Genomic DNA, 16,130 nt, shown 5'->3' with positions numbered 1-16,130 from the left:
CAGAATCAGCTTATACACAAGTTAAACTGACTTATTTCAAAGGTATTTGCTAAAATCTGCTCAACTTAACACCTGTCTGATGTGTTTATAAAGCAACAAGTCAAAATTAACACCCTGTGTTTTTCCCTTTACACATATCAACCACATAATTTGAACTAGAAAAGCGCTCAGAGCGCAAACCTCCGCCAAGGCAGATCAATAACACCCCCCCCCCGATCACCACCAAAATTTAATCATTTTTTCCTTGTGCCAGTATCAACATTTCCTGAAATTTTCATCCAAATCTGTCCATAACTTTTTGAGTTATCTGGCACACGAAAAGACAGACAAACCAACACTGGCAAAAACATAACCTCCTTGGCAGAGGTAATGAAAATATACCACATTCTAGATCAAATGGGCTCTATACACAGCCTCACTACTTCCTGAGCTTCAAGTGGCTCCTTTATTTCCTGTCTTTCATTACTGGACACACTGATTAATCCAGGTGTGTCTGACTAATCAGTAGGCACAACAAGAAGTAGCAGACACACCTGGATTAATCAGTGTGTCCAACAATGAAAGACAGGAAATAAAGGAGCCACCGGAAGTTCAGGAAGTAGTGAGGCTGTGCATAGAGCCCATTAGCAGGAACATTCTTATGTTTTGTGCCCTTTTCATAGGGTGTGTTTTAATGATTTCCAATTGGAAATGAGAAGGGAAACCACCGTGGTAATTTGTATCGAAAGTCTTGAACAGTCTTATTGAACAGTCCTGTTTTTGACATATTTTTATATGCATATGATTAAAGCAGATTTTCTCAAACATTAGTGAAAGGAGTAAATTTTTGAAAGAGATGTTTTAGGACTGTGAAGCAGGACCATAATGAGTCAGAGTCAAACACTGTGTTTGTCGCTGAGAGTTTGTTGTTTAATGTGTTTTAATGTTTACAGTGATACATTAAACAAAATAAAAACCGATTTACCCCAACATGAGCATGTCTGAGTAGGCCAGGATTCTGGATTCTCAGTCCTTACTGAGCCAGTTCTGTGGCAGTTCAGGCTTGATCCACATATGAGGGAAACAGTCACCATGTCAAGGTCCAGGTTCTGGTTCAAAGAGTTCACAAACAGAAAGTAAACCAGAGGACTCAGGACTCAGGGTCAGGGTTCTGGTCTGGTCCTGCAAGATTCTGGTCAGGTTCTCCAGGGTTCTGATTTGGTTCTGGTTCTGCAGGACTCTCGTCTGGTTCTGGGCCTGCAGGAGCCTGGTCTTCAGAGGTCCGTAGTGATTCTAAGAGTTCTGGGCTGAGCTTTCGGGTCTCTGCAATGAGGCGTTTGACACCAACCATCCACTGGCTGACCTCAGTCACATAATCGACCATTAGAGAGCGATGCATCTCATCGGCTGAGTCCCAGTGTCCGGACTGCAACTCTGATAGAAAAGTCAAAGGTCAAACAGAGAGGTCAAAATAAACTGAAAATTAATGTAAACTTAAACTAATCACCATTAAACTTGAAATCAAAATAAAAAAAAATGAAATGAATGAAAAAACTAAAATCATGTAAACTAAACTACATCAAATCTAAACTAAATGAAACTAAATTCAATTCAATCCAACTCAATGTGAACTATACATGATGTAATTCTGCTGCATAATGAAATCTGTGTCAATTAAAGCAGTCAGTGAAATTACATCAAAGCATACATAACCCATAGAGATGAAGCAGAGGTCAGACAGGCTGATGAGATGACATATAAGAAGTATTTCCATCCAGATATTTTTATTAACATTTTCACTTTGTGTTTAACTTTGAACTAGCTTTGTGATAATTATGGTAAAATGGTTGTAAACAGTTTTAACGCATAGCTAAAGACAGCTTCAGGTTTCTGAACTATATTCTGGATCACAGATCTCTGACAGATTATGTTTATCAGCTCCTCAATCATGTTATTTTATAAAATACTACACTGATCTAAAACACTTTAAGCCATGATGATCATGACAATAAATAGTCACACAACTGTAGTGTATTCTGACAAGTTTTTGATAACTCTGCAAAAATTTGTGATACATTTGGATAATTGTCCCTTTATAGATGAGTGAAAGGTCAGATAGCCAACTGAGAGGTCAAAGGTCAGAGGGATTACCAAGAGCCAGGCTTTTCATTCGTCTCTGAACTGGCAGTGACAGTCGTCCTGCCCTCCAGCTCTCCTCCAGAAGGCGGAGTCTCTTGGCCACATCATTACACACCTGGCCCTGCAGAGAGGTCAGAGGTCACACAATGAGTGAGAGGTCATCACCCGCTGTTGTGGAGTTTAGACTGAATATACAGCAAATGTAAACTCACAGAGACAGAGGGTCTGCAGGCAGACAGTGCTTTGTTAAACACAGACAGCACATCCTCCACATCAGCCTCACTCTCTGATTGGCTGCTCACATTGTCACTCTGACATGTTACTGGACCTGATGAGGGAGGAGGCGCGACCACACAACCAGGTGGTCGAGCTGAAAGGAAATAGAGCATTCATCACATTATAACCTTTAGAGGACATGACAGCCATTCTGGAATAGAAGCAGTAGTGAACTTGGTGTGAATGTCACCATTTCAGCTCATCTTATAAAACAGTGCTAGTCCAGTAACCATAACATAATGTAAAACATCCTGTAAAATAAGTACCTGGACACAGAGGAGGTGGGCCTACATCATTTTTGGGAGGAGTTAGAGGGATGGTGGAAGGGGGCATCATGGGTGGAGGTCCCACAACTGTGGACAATTCAACAATGAAAGGTGACTCCTTTTAAGTGAACACAAATGATTCAGCTTTACTGGGATGTTTTCCTACCTGTTGCTGCTGATGGAGTAGGTCTCCTGTTCAGGAGGTTCCTCTGTGGCCCACGGGCCATCTGAAGGCCATACGAGAACTGAGGGGGGTCATTCCATCCCCGGTCTTGGTTACCTGGGCAACAGACAGACAGAAACATACACTATTCAAGGACCAGTACAATGTTTCTGTAAGTATACAGACGGGACACAGAGAGACTGTTTACTGTCTCTTGGATCATGGAGAAAGCATAACATCTTCCTTATTTTGATGATGACATGAACAAATGTAGATATTGGAATGATGTTCATGCTATTTATGCACAGTGTATGGTTGTTTTCTTTTTCTTTTCTTTTTTTTTAATTTGTTTTCAAGTTAGAATGGTTTAATAGTAAGATTATATCAATATGATATGAAGTTCAGTTGGTGGATTAATTATCAGCAGTATACATTTCCTTTTTATCATGTATTGTGTCCCAGTCTGTGTTCACGTCACCTGTCCAACACCTAGATTCGTTAAAACACTGGTCTAATTACAGTGATTCTAATCAGACTCAGTTCAACTTCCTTTCGCTTTAAGGATAAATTAACATGACAACACATTCAGAAATCCTCAAAGTTCCTGTAATAATGTGTACATATTATGACCAAACAAACATTCTCAGGTGCTTATCAGTTTCAGGTAGAAGTGTAATGTAAAATTATCTCATTAACACGTCTGTATCTGAAGAAATACACACATAATTCAATAACACATGAGTCGACGGTACCATAAGTAAAACTCATACTTGTACCTCTTTAGTTACTTTTAGAATACTTCCTTTAAAGCCGAATTGAACACAACAAACACGTTTTTATATAACTTAAACAAAATGTTTGCAAAAGTTAGTATTTAATCCAATACATGTAAGAAAACCATAACTTGACCATTTTCTGAACGCAGTTTGGTGACATGAAATGAGCCGGTGTCTCTTCATATAGTTACCGTCCAGGAATAGAAAACTTTTAAATTTTCACGAACTTAACTAAGGAGCAGTTAGCTGAGGCAACTGTCATCTGGTTTATCGTGGGTACCTCATATTATTCTCACCTGGTTTGACGTATTTGTCCTCTGTATTGGATTCCATCATCTTCCGGTGACTGGGATATGCTAACAGCTAACAGCTAAGCTAACTGCCAACACTGACGTCTACACCAAAGAACTTATGATGACAAGAGTATAACCATTCGCTCCACTGGAACGTTCTTTCATTTTAGACTCTGAGTAGCTCTTAATAGCATCAAAATTGTTATCTATTTCCTCTAATATCTTCGTGTATATTATTTGCTTCTGTGAAACATCTCAAAGTGACGAGAGGTGAAAGCTAATTATGTGTCGCAAGAAAGTACCAGTGTGTATCAACAAGACTAGTCTTCCGCCATGTTGGACTGAAAGGTGTTGTCAAAAACATTTGGTTCATCTCATTGCTTCTACACTCTTTGACAACATTAAAGCGTTAATTAATGCTACTGCAAACAGTAGTTAAAGTAGGTTTATTTTAGTAAAAACTCTTACTTTACAATCATAATTTTAACACTTTTTTCAGTTTAAATAACAAAAAACATAAAAATTAATAATGTAACCTTTTCATATGACTAAATGATATACGTTTGAAAGAAAATCTGTCAGCATGAAACATACAATATATTAAATTTTTTAAAATGTAGATGAATGAATGGATGGATGGATGGATGGATGGATGGATGGATATCTGTTTCCACAGCATTATCTGAAGATATGCATACATTTAAAACCTCGCTGTGACTGCTGCCTGTAGAAGAAACAGCTACAAATCTGAGAATAAAACAACCAGCCAATCAAATACTCTCACACCTATGGGCACTTTGATTAATCTACCACCTATGGATTAACCAGTTAACCTATTAGATCTTTTCATGGTGGGAGGAAGCCGGAGTTCCTGTAGAGAATCCCTGTAAAAATAGTGTCAATATGCACACAGAAAGGCCCCCCCCATCAGCTGGCATTGGTATTGAACCAAGGACCTTCTTTCCTTCTTGAGGTAATAGTGTTATCCACTGCACCACCATATTTGCCTCTCAACAACAGTGGATTTTTAATGAAGCAATCAAGACATGATTGTTTCACTTGTAATTAGTCAATGGTAAACATAACATTTTTATTAAAAACAGTAGATCAAATGGGAGACTGGGAGACCAAGCGGAGTAGCAAGAAAAAAGAACCTATGAAATAAAAAAAATAAATAGCCTAAATAAAACACCATGAACTGACTGTGTTTCAGCAGTTATTTTCTAAAAAAAAAAAAAACAACAACAACAACAACCAAAAAAAAAAAAAAGAAATAAACAAACCCACGCCTTTACAAACTCTACAGGAATGCTGGAGACAATATGCAGCTCAAGCTTCCTCATTTTTGTTTCCTGATATCATTGACAGGTATGTAAGAGACAGTTTTTCTCCAGTGGTTTGGCTCATTTCTTGAAACAGAAATTACATTCTCAAAATAACAAGGACAAACCTCCAAACCACTTGGTAACTGTTCACAACACAATTTAATTTCTCATTCATTTCATCAAATTGCAAATGTCTTAGTATATGTCTCAATAACTCACAAATGATTTGTTAGCCTAAATGTAGCACAATTCCTAAGCGAATAGATCTTGTTGATCTTTACTGATTGTTCATTCTCAGTCTAATGGTTGTTCTCTACAAAATATATCAGCATCATTTCATTGTAAAAGTCATTACATGCACAACAGTCTGTTATATTGTCAAAATTAGTCAGAAGATAATACGACAGTGGCCAGGAGAGGGAGGGTGAGGACAGCTACCTGTGAAGAAATGTTACTTGTGAAAGCTTTATTTATCAGAATCAGAATCCGGTTTATTGGCCAAGTATGTGAACACATACAAGGAATTTGGTGTCGGTTTTTCCTTTGCTAATGACATACAATTTCAACATACACCCAAACACACTTAAACATAGACCTAATATAAACAAATATTCAACTAGAGACAAGGACAACAATGGGTTGAGATTTACTGTGGATTTATATTATAATTGCACTCTAGGCTACAAATGATTTTCCTTGTAATTTGTTTATGTGTTTGTATTCCAGTACATTATGCTGTATACATTTTCTTTTTACTCTGATGTATGTAAATTACTTTATATGCGTGTGAATTGGTTACAATTTACTTGGTCATATGAATGCAATGTGTGATGTCAAACCTCCTCTAATCATAAAATCCTATTTTTTTAATTTAATTTTTTTCAGTTTTACACACAATTGTCTTCCATTAGCTAGACAAAATAAACTAGTCCAGTAACCATTGTCAATGATGGACTGGGTTCAGACCGAGAGATGGACATGAGGGATGTGTCAATGCTCCTCTGCCATAGTGACAAAACATCTAAACATTTGGACTTGCAGTGCTTACACAATGCCAAAGGGACGATGCATTTTGGGAGCACTGACTATTTATATGAGACAGGAATTTAGTTTTGACATGAGTGAACTGTTTTGGGAAAGATATGAGCTTTTGCAGGTGAACCACTGTATTGTGCTGAACCATCTAGGTCATTTTGGCAAAGTAACAGGAATGTTGAGAATATCTGGTCTGTTTCAAAAAATGAGCCGAAGCAATTTAGAGGGATCTTTACCTTTTTGGTGGCACTGACTATTTATATGCGAAGGGAATTTAGTTTGAAGCATGAGTGAACTGTTTTGGGAGAGATATGAGCTTTTGCAAGTGAGCTATGGTGTCATGCTGAACTGTAAGACTGTTTTGCCGAAAGATCTTAGAGTTTTGAAAATGTAATTTCTGTTTTGAGAAATGAGCCAAACCAATGGAGAATAACTGTAAATACACACAGTTTCTATGTTGGAATAATCAGATACAATATTCGGGTGTTTCAGTTAACGACAGATTTGAGCTTCTCGGTCCAACTTCTGATGATCTGAAACACAGTGATTACAGTTATTGATTAGTTATTGATAAGTACGTTATCAAGCAAACACTTAAAGTCCACAAAAATACTGTATCCTATTTTATAAACAAAAACAAACAAAAAAAAAAGTTTAAATGTAGTTGTTATTTGAGATCAATAGTGAATTCAAATAAAGTCAGTGATTGGATTGAATTCTAAGATGGAACTTCACCAACCTGCATATGCATATTTACCACAATTCATGGGTTATTCTGTTAATCTTTGTTTTAATGTTGTACCGTTAAATGTTCAGCTGTTTGGTAACTGTTTGTTATAATCAGATCATAAAGAAGATTCAGGTTTCTTCAACTTTCATCAAAAACAAGCCTTTAAACTAGAAGCGAACAAACATAATTATCAGTGCTAACCTCTGACCATAAGATTTTTGTTGAAAGTAGTGAAATACAAATACGTCTGTACATGAGTGCAAATTTTCAGACAAATTTAAGCTTTAACTTTAACACAAATGTTCATATTTTCTAATCCTTGTATTTCCAAAACATAAAAGAAAAAGATGATGAAAATGATGTCAGACACAGAATCACATGAAACAGTGAAGGATGGCTTGAGAAAAGAAAACCGATTCAAACATTAGAGTGTAGTCAATGTTCACTATTTTATTGTTTTGTCATGTGCACTGAAACTAAATGTTTTTTAATATTCTTCATGTTATCTCAAAATAATGAGGTCCGGCTCACGATAGATAGATAGATAGATAGATAGATAGATAGATAGATAGATAGATAGATAGATAGATAGATAGATAGATAGATAGATAGATAGATAGATAGATAGATAGATAGATAGATAGATAGATAGATAGATAGCAGTGGCGATTTCTCATAGACTGCAAGGGAGGCCCGGCTTCCCCTAAAATTACGAAAATTAAATGGTTAAATATGTACTGTTGTGTTGACATTTTATTGACTACAAATGTGTTAGAACACGTTCATCTTAAAGATGAGTTTGTTCAAATCAGCTTAATCACAAATCAACGGACGCGATGTTGTTCACTTCTCCTCCATTCCCGTGTCTGTGTTTTCTCCTCCATCTCTCAAATGACAAATGCTCAGTGCATTTGTCCGTAGACTGCGGGCGTCTCTGGGCTTCAATGGGACTGAGTGGAACAGTTTTTTTCATTGCCTCTAAACTGGACGGTAATTGGATAAATGCCACGATGTTGTCCCGCCCCCGGACACCGGGCGTCTCTGGGGGTGAATGGAGCTGTGGGCGGAGCTCGGCCGGGCACATATTCTTCATTTACTGCGTCTAACATCTTATTTTGAAAACCGGAAGTCCGACTGCCTGTTCGCCGGTTCGGGACCGTTTGAATGCATTTCCTGGAATGCTTAGAATGCGCGGGTGCGCTAACTTTAGTGTCCGCTGTTTTGACCACGGAAAAACGAACGTCCGCTGGCTTGACCGCAGTCGGATGGGAGCATGCGCACAATTCTTACAGGGTAAAAAAAATTATGTCACACCGGACTACACCCTCCGCCAGCTGGGATAGCACCACCGGTAGCCGAGCTACAAGCACAGCTAGCCGGGACAGCACCGCACCTAGCCGGGCGATAATCACAGCTAGCCGGGATAACACCACCGCCAGCCGGGTTATAAACACCGCAAGCCGGGAATACATCGCCGTTAGCCGGGATTGAACCATTGCTAGCCGGGACAACATCACCGCCAGCCGGGCTACAACCACAGCTAGTGTTAGCTAAAATACCCCCGAAGAATAGAGCAGAAGCTCACCTGAGGATGAGTCTGTGTCACTGCACAGGTAAGTGGACTGCTTCAAAAGTAAAAGGAAATGTTTGATCAACTGCTAACACAAAACAAAGACATTTTTCAGGGATTTATCAATACAGTTATGGGTAAAGCAAACACAACAACGGTTAACTTACAAGGGAGGTGCAAAAGCTAAAAGTAGGACCAATGGCCCTGTGCAAAAGTAAGCTATCCACTGACTGTCATGATATTGACATGATTGTTAAGAGTCATAAATAACTTTGCCAAACCTCTAACCCATATCTGTAACTTATCATTCCATTCAGGCCATTTCCCAAATAAAATGAAAATAGCAAAAGTCATTCCACTGTACAAAAATGAGAGTAAACACAGCTACACAATGTTCAAATTTTCCAGGTCATATGAAATCTGGAGTTTGTAGACATTCGTGGAGGGGGCATGTCTACGATGTCCAGATTTTATACAAACCCATCGTTTTTAAGAATCTTTGTGACCTAGGTATTAGCGCTCTTTCCTTGAAAAAGACAACATCCGGTCTCAGAAAATGAAAAAGACAGGCATTTTTGGTCCATTTTCCCATTTCTGTCAGGTAATAACTTTCTTTTTTGTTACTAGAAAGAGAAAACGAACATCAAAGAAGTAACAATAAATGAACAGCATTATGGTTCTTTGTAGCACCGACACCAGCGCCACCACCTGGAGCTCCTACAGTATAGAGGGGATGCACATACATCACTTCTCCCCCGGGCCACGCCCCTCTAAGTCAGACTGAGTGCCTTAAACCAACCTGCTCAACATGACGGAGTATAGCAGTAAACACAGCCAGAGAAAAGGGAAAATGTGAAATCTGAAATTAAATGAAGGACAATTGGACTGGACATGGATCTGTACAAGCGACCAAAGAACAAGTGGTCCATGAACACTGACATGTGGACACAAATGGTGGATCCGGACATCCAGGGTGGAGGGGATCAGCGCTATTTTTACATGAAGCAAATATACATGGTTTCATCATTACTGACAACCAGGCTCCAAAACTAGGGCCCTGAACCAGCTGATCCAAAGTGCATTTCCAGTAGACCGTGGACTGACCCCAGTGAATATATGCATGATCTACTGGGACTGAGGAGATTTACTGAGTCTAGTTCAGATCAAGTACTTTATCCAACACAGATACTACTGTGGACCAGCAGGGCACCACTGGATTCTGGGAAATTAGCAGATTTAAACCACCTGTTTTTAAATTGCGACATTATTCTTATAATATTATAGTTTTATTGTTGGAATATGACGACTTTAATCTCATAAACGAATGACATTTTTATGAGTTCTTTTTGTAACTACAACTTTATTGTCATAACATTGTGATTTTTTTCTGTATTCAACTTTATTATCATAAAATTACGGGTTTTATATCGATGCTTTATGACTTTATACTCGTAGTCACAAGTGTTTTTATTTTCTTATGTGGTCCTAATACTCCATCATAGCTTTATGCTCCACTACCCCCATATTTGAAAAACTAGGTTAGCCTCAGTTTAAGTTAGTTTACTAATCATGTAGGAGCACAAGGTTCAGAGTCACAAAATGAAGACAAAAACCATGAAAGATCTGATCATGAAACTAAGAGCTTTACAAAGAAGGAACGTTAGCCAAAACAATACGTCATTTAAGGTATAATTTTACCCAAAAATCCAGCATAAATTAATGTTAGCTGACACCAAACAGGATCCACAGATCTAGGTTTGGTTTCCTGGATTTGTGGATCCATCTACTTCTCTTTTCTTTGTCTTTCGGCGTCGGTAAAACGATAGCTCCGACTGCTTTTCAAACCTGTTCATACAATCAATCTCACAACAGCTCTTTCCCCATTTTTTATTAAATATTGTTCTTCAGTTTAGACAGTATTGAAGCCAACACTGTCACTCATCTCCCTCTTTCTGCCACTCAGTGAGCGGAACCGCGGTGACTTCCGGTAGCAGTGACGTCACGCGCAGACCCTCTATTGTTTGCCACAGAAGTTCAAGCCTTCAGGTAGTGAGTACTCCACTTTACATTTCAGTCAGGAGCTTTGATGTCACTTTTTTTTAACTTCAATCAAGTCACAATCCACCAAATCATCTCATAATGAAGTCCAGTTAAAAGATTGTTGTGTCTGGTGCAGCATTAACCAACAGTATGTGAACCAAGGGAAGCTGGGAGCAGCCGGACTGGGAAGCCACACAACAAAAGAGATGAGGTGGGAGCTTTGCTACACCATCACTTGTTTGACATTAACTTTTGATTTATATGAATAATGCATCTCTTCTTTTCTTCAGTACAAACTGCTTCTGTATCTGAGCCATCAGAAACAAGTGACTGCTGCCAAGGTCCACCCAGGCTTTATGTTAACGGTGAGCACAAACCCAAAAATGTTTTTTTGGTGTTTTTTTTTTTTTTTTTGACACTTTATTTATAAACATTTTAGTTTTACAAAACAAGAACATGAAATTGAGGTCTAGATATGGCGATTATAACATCAAACATGCATACAACATCAAATGCTTTTATTAACTAGTACTGCCACTGTTTGTAAAGTCTGTCCATTTTCTGCAGCGCCTTTTTCAGGGCTCCTCCTGGAGCCGCAGGGTAAAAGTCAGGTGTTCCATCAGTCAAATGTTTTCTGCGATAGAAATAAAAAAGCCTGTTGCGTGGGGCTCTTTCTGTAGCCAACATTTTGTTGTGACTCTTTTAGCTGATGTCAACAGAATCTTTAGGAGATAAACATTGTCTGAATCCAGTTTGTCTGGGAAGCAACCAAGATACAGTACAGTAGAGCAACTGATGTGAAACTGATGTTTTGCTGGTTTTGAAATGTACAGACAGATTAGAAACAGCCCGATGAATTAATAGAATAGAATAGAATAGAATAGAATAGAATAGAATAGCCTTTATTGTCATTGTGCGTACAATGAAATTAGGAAAATTAATATCGTTAGACACTTATGGACTTTCTTTTTTGTTACTAGAAAAAAATGAAAATCAATCTGTTTTTTAAAATTTGGTTTATCTGTTTTGACACTGATAAAGAAAAATACCTTGAAATTCAATTTTAATTTGTCTATTTTAAAATGAAAATCAATTACCCACTAGTTTTTCTTTTGTTTCTGAAAAGAAAATCCAATTACCAAAAGATACACTGACTCGTTTTTAACAAGCACATCAGAATTTCATTGTGTATGCTCTGTGTATACAGTGACAATAAAAGGAATGTTGAATCTTCTCCCTCCGCTCTGTTCTCTGCATGTGTTTCTAACTGCCTTTCTAACCCCCCCTCCTTCGCTTCATGTCTCTGTCTCTGTCGTCCCTTCTTCTTTTACTGTTCTCTCAGTCTGACTGGGGGAATGGGTGAGGAAAATGGAGAGGGGCCATTTTTCCAGACCACAACTCCTGCCAAACCCCCTGCGCGGCCAGCGAGTAGGAAGAGAAGGAGGAATTGGTCAGAAACCATCCTTAGAATCCAGACTGAGCTCTCAGATTTGGTGGGAAACACCGCTTCAAACCCCGACCCCTGCCTTGTGTTCCGTCTTATGTGTTCAGTCAGACAGCATTGTACCAGATCTTTCCTCACACATCACTCATATTTGATTTCTTTTTTCTCTCTTGTTTGTGTTCAAAGCTTGAATTCTCCACCTGCCCCTCTGTTGAGTGACGACGACGAAGACGATGAGCTGGACTGGCTAAACTGACATGACATGCAACCACAATAGTGTCTGTTTTGTTTTTTTGAATGGTCAACACTGTAGTAAGTAAGTAAGTAAAGCTTTATTTATATAGCAATTTTTAAAACAACATGTTACAAAGTGCTTCACATAAAGGAGACATAGATAAGAACGAATAGGAAAGACAAGAATAAGAAAACAGTTTCAACATGCAGATACTAACTTTCTGGCACAAGCAACACACACTGAACGAACACCATGGCCACATATGTCACAAACAACCCCAAAGACAGACCCATAACCAACACTTAATACAGCAATACACAGACACAATATAGATGGAAACAAACCTCCATACACAAATATATGCACACGCACACACACACTACACTGTCCTGATTTAATGAAATGCTTGTTTATAAAAGTGAGTTTTTAAGTCCCTCGAAGGTGTATGAAGAGGAATGTGGTGCTTTCCCATCTGTCTGCGAGGAGAAGCTCATGCTGATGAACTGAAGGAAAAGTCAAACAGATGAACAACTTCTCTGCGGTTTCACATTGACTGAACTGCTGCCACAGCTTCACGGAGGACAAAGCTACAATCCCTGGTTTTTATTCTGGTCAAAATAACAAGCCTGTAATTCACAGAAACTGCTTTTCTTTAATTGTGTCATATCTTTTGGTGATACAATTTAATATCCAACTTTTTACACAGCACTGTAGCAGATTATTTAGTTGGATCAGCAGTTACCCTGTTGACGTCTGTGGTTTCAGACTGTATCGTGAAATGGTTTTTAATTATTAGCTCGCTGCTTTAAGAATAACTTTTACACAATTTTGCAAAATTTTGCTTATATTCATTCCTGAATATAAATGAGATGAAATTGTGGCCTTCATTGCCTATCATAATGTTTTCATTCATTCATTTTCTGAACCTGCTTTATCCTCACTAGGGTCGCTGGAGCCTATCCCAGCTACATAGGGGCGAAGGCGGGGTACACCCTGGACCAGTCTCCAGTTCATCGCAGGGCTGAACATATAGAGACAAACAGTCACTGTCACAGTCACACCTATGGGCAATTTAGATGAACCAATTAACCTATCGGTGCATGTCTTTGGATGGTGGGAGGAAGCCGGAGTACCTGGAGAGAACCCACGCAGACACGGGGAGAACAGGTAAACTCCACACAGAAAGGTCCCACCCCCCATCGACGGTGTTGGAATGGAACCCAGGACCTTCTTGCTGTGAGGCACCAGTGCTAACCACTGCACCACCGTGTCGCCCATCATCATGTTTTGTTCATGTTAAATCTGTTTTTGTCTGCCATATTTTTGTTAAGTCCTCTGAAGATGTTATTTTCTCTCCTCCATTTACTTGTTAATTTATTTCTCTGAATATCCACTGCACATATATTCATGAAACCTGGATGAAGCGTAGAGCGTCGGCCATGGATGAACCCAGTAGTTTATGGAGCAGACATGTACAAATTGGATACTATTTTTTTTTTTCTCATTGCAAGATTTTGATTGAATTAAATGACTTTCTGCAGAGGCATGCCCTACTTTTTTGATTTTTCACATTGTTTACATCTATTCTATATTTATTGTCTAGTTAATTACTTTGGAATCAATGAGCCTGGTGCTTGTGAATCAAATATTTGCCACCAGATACCACTGATTTTATTATTGCCTTAAGCCTTGGGAAGTTTTTGTTGAAATAGTAAACTAATTATGTTGGAGTTCAGTCTCATGTTAAACTTAAAATATGGAAATGAACAATCATACCATTAGATTTAAGTGTCAAAACATGAATTCAAACCCAATCAGATGTTTGTTTTTGTTTAAAAAAGATGCAATAATATTTCTAATTTGGACTTAAATCTAATGCTGTTTATTGTAATGTACATAAAAGCCTGAATTATTTAGTTCACGGCTGCTGTAAATTTGTTTTTCCATTGTTTTTTTTTTTTTATACTGAAAATGTTGAGTTGATGTTGTTAATCCCTTTGAGCCAGCAGGGAGAGCTTAAGGTCCTCGTAAACCGTTATTGTAGCCAAACAGAAGCACCGCACCGGTCATGAAGTTGGATCAAAGCCCAAACTAATATGAAATATTCGGTTACAGTCACGTAAAAGGTAGGTTTATTACAGTGGCATTAGGTTTGGCGTAGGTTTGTTAGTTAATTGTTGACCTCAAAATGAAAGACACTTTTGTATGATTTTTTTTTTTTTCTCCTTTTTTTCATACTTTACTTACAAAATACCGTATACACATAGACCAGAACATGGCATGGAGAAAAAAAAAAAACAATGCTCGAGGTGAGGCAGGAAGAAATTAAATACAATTACATAAATAGGTAAGTAAATTAAATAAAATAAAAGTAAAGGAATCAACAAGAAGAGGAAAAAAATAAATAATAAAATGGAAAAAAATTAATTACAACTTAAATTCTTCACATAAGGCTTTAGTCGTCACAGCTTTAGGGTTAGTGCAAAAGTTAAGTGTGTCTAGATAGGATTTCAAATAAGATTTAAAGACCACAAAGCTGGGTTTCTGATTGGCAAATTTGCTTGTATGTATATGAAATTTAGCTAATAAGGAAATGAGATTAAGAATAAACCATTTCTGAACAGGCAAATCAGTAATAAAGAAACCAAATAAAATATCTTCAATTTCGAAGTTAAAAGAAATATCCAGCTTTCTATTTAAAAAAAAAAAAGATTGATATCACACCAAAAAAACTGACAAAAGGCACATTCCCAAAACAAATGAGTTAATGTTTCATCCGAATTATGACAAAATGGGTCGACACTGATCTTCTACTTAATCAGAGCTGAATTAGTTGGATAACACCTATGGAACAGTTTTAAAGATACCTCTGTCACTTTATTGGAAATAAAAAACTTCCTTGGTAATAACCATACCTTTTCCCATTCCACATCAGAATATAAATTACTCCAAAGATGGAAGCTGGCTTACAAATTGTATCCCTTTGAATCACTTCTCTAATGCATTTATTTATTTGTTTTTTTACTCGAGAATGGATGTAAATTTCCTGTGTATAATTCTGATTGCGCAATTTGAGGGGTAATGGTTGTTGGAGGACTAATAGTAGAAGATAGCATCAAACACAATTGCATATTCTCTAGGGAGTACCGGAATTTTATATTGTAACAAAAATTCACTCTAAGTAAATAATTGACCTTCCTTGTTAAACAACTGACAGACAAGCAGTGTTCCATAATCAACCCAATTCTTTAAAAACAATGACTTACATTTGAAACATATATTCCAGTTATTCCATATCTAACATTTGTGAGGGGAAAAGTTCTGCTTATATACCAAGGACCAACATAAAAGTAAGTGTTGATGAAAATGAGAAAGTTTCTTTTGTCTAAATCTGGTATTTCCTCCCGTTCTGCAAAGACGCCTCTGATTGGCTAGAAAGGCTCTTCCGCGATTGGCTACTTCAATCTTTATTTATTTTTATGTATTTTGTTTATTTTTATTTATTATTATCTTTATTTGACTTGATCTGGGGCGTTTACTCATTTCAAAGGCAGGCTGTCAATAGTGGTTTCTTTTTTTTTTCTTTTTTAGAATGTTCAGTTGGAACTTTGGGGGTGGGAAGGGTGGGGGACGTAATTTGACGTAGTTGACGTAATGACGTAATTTTTATAAGGGTTAAATACAGTACCGTGCTTCCAGTAGGTGGGGCAGCACGTTGGTGAAGTGGTCTAAGCTCATGTCTCACAGAGCGGATGTCGTGGGTTCGCGCCCAGGGCGAGGAGATGTGTGAATGGGAATCCCTACGGCAAACGTACTGGCACTGTAGTGGTGGAAAGCTGGGCTGCGTCACCTGGTCGGC

General features: G+C 38.0%; 1 protein-coding gene across 1 annotated transcript; it reads right to left on the bottom strand.

Annotated features, from left to right (window-relative positions):
- Positions 1-887: 887 nt before the first annotated feature.
- sra1 (steroid receptor RNA activator 1) lies at positions 888-4,200 on the bottom strand. Its single transcript, XM_030154276.1, has 6 exons — positions 3,896-4,200; positions 2,827-2,940; positions 2,661-2,747; positions 2,331-2,488; positions 2,131-2,239; positions 888-1,413 (listed from the first exon to the last, which is right to left on the bottom strand). Exons 1-6 carry the CDS (start codon positions 3,933-3,935, stop codon positions 1,130-1,132), a joined length of 792 nt encoding a protein of 263 aa, XP_030010136.1. The 5' UTR covers positions 3,936-4,200; the 3' UTR covers positions 888-1,129.
- Positions 4,201-16,130: the final 11,930 nt, after the last annotated feature.

This window comes from Sphaeramia orbicularis, chromosome 14, assembly GCF_902148855.1.
Source record: "Sphaeramia orbicularis chromosome 14, fSphaOr1.1, whole genome shotgun sequence".
NCBI lineage: Eukaryota > Metazoa > Chordata > Actinopteri > Kurtiformes > Apogonidae > Sphaeramia > Sphaeramia orbicularis.
The sequence above is the reverse complement of the archived record's forward strand: the minus strand, read 5'-3'. Positions and strand labels throughout refer to the sequence as shown.

Bases quoted from the DNA above. Each gene is read 5' to 3' on its own strand.
- sra1 (XM_030154276.1), bottom strand. From the start codon at position 3,935: ATGATGGAATCCAATACAGAGGACAAATACGTCAAACCAG. The intron at 2,941-3,895 runs GTGAGAATAATA...TCTGTTGCCCAG, and splicing joins GGACAAATACGTCAAACCAG to GTAACCAAGACCGGGGATGG. The intron at 2,748-2,826 runs GTAGGAAAACAT...AATTGTCCACAG, and splicing joins TACTCCATCAGCAGCAACAG to TTGTGGGACCTCCACCCATG.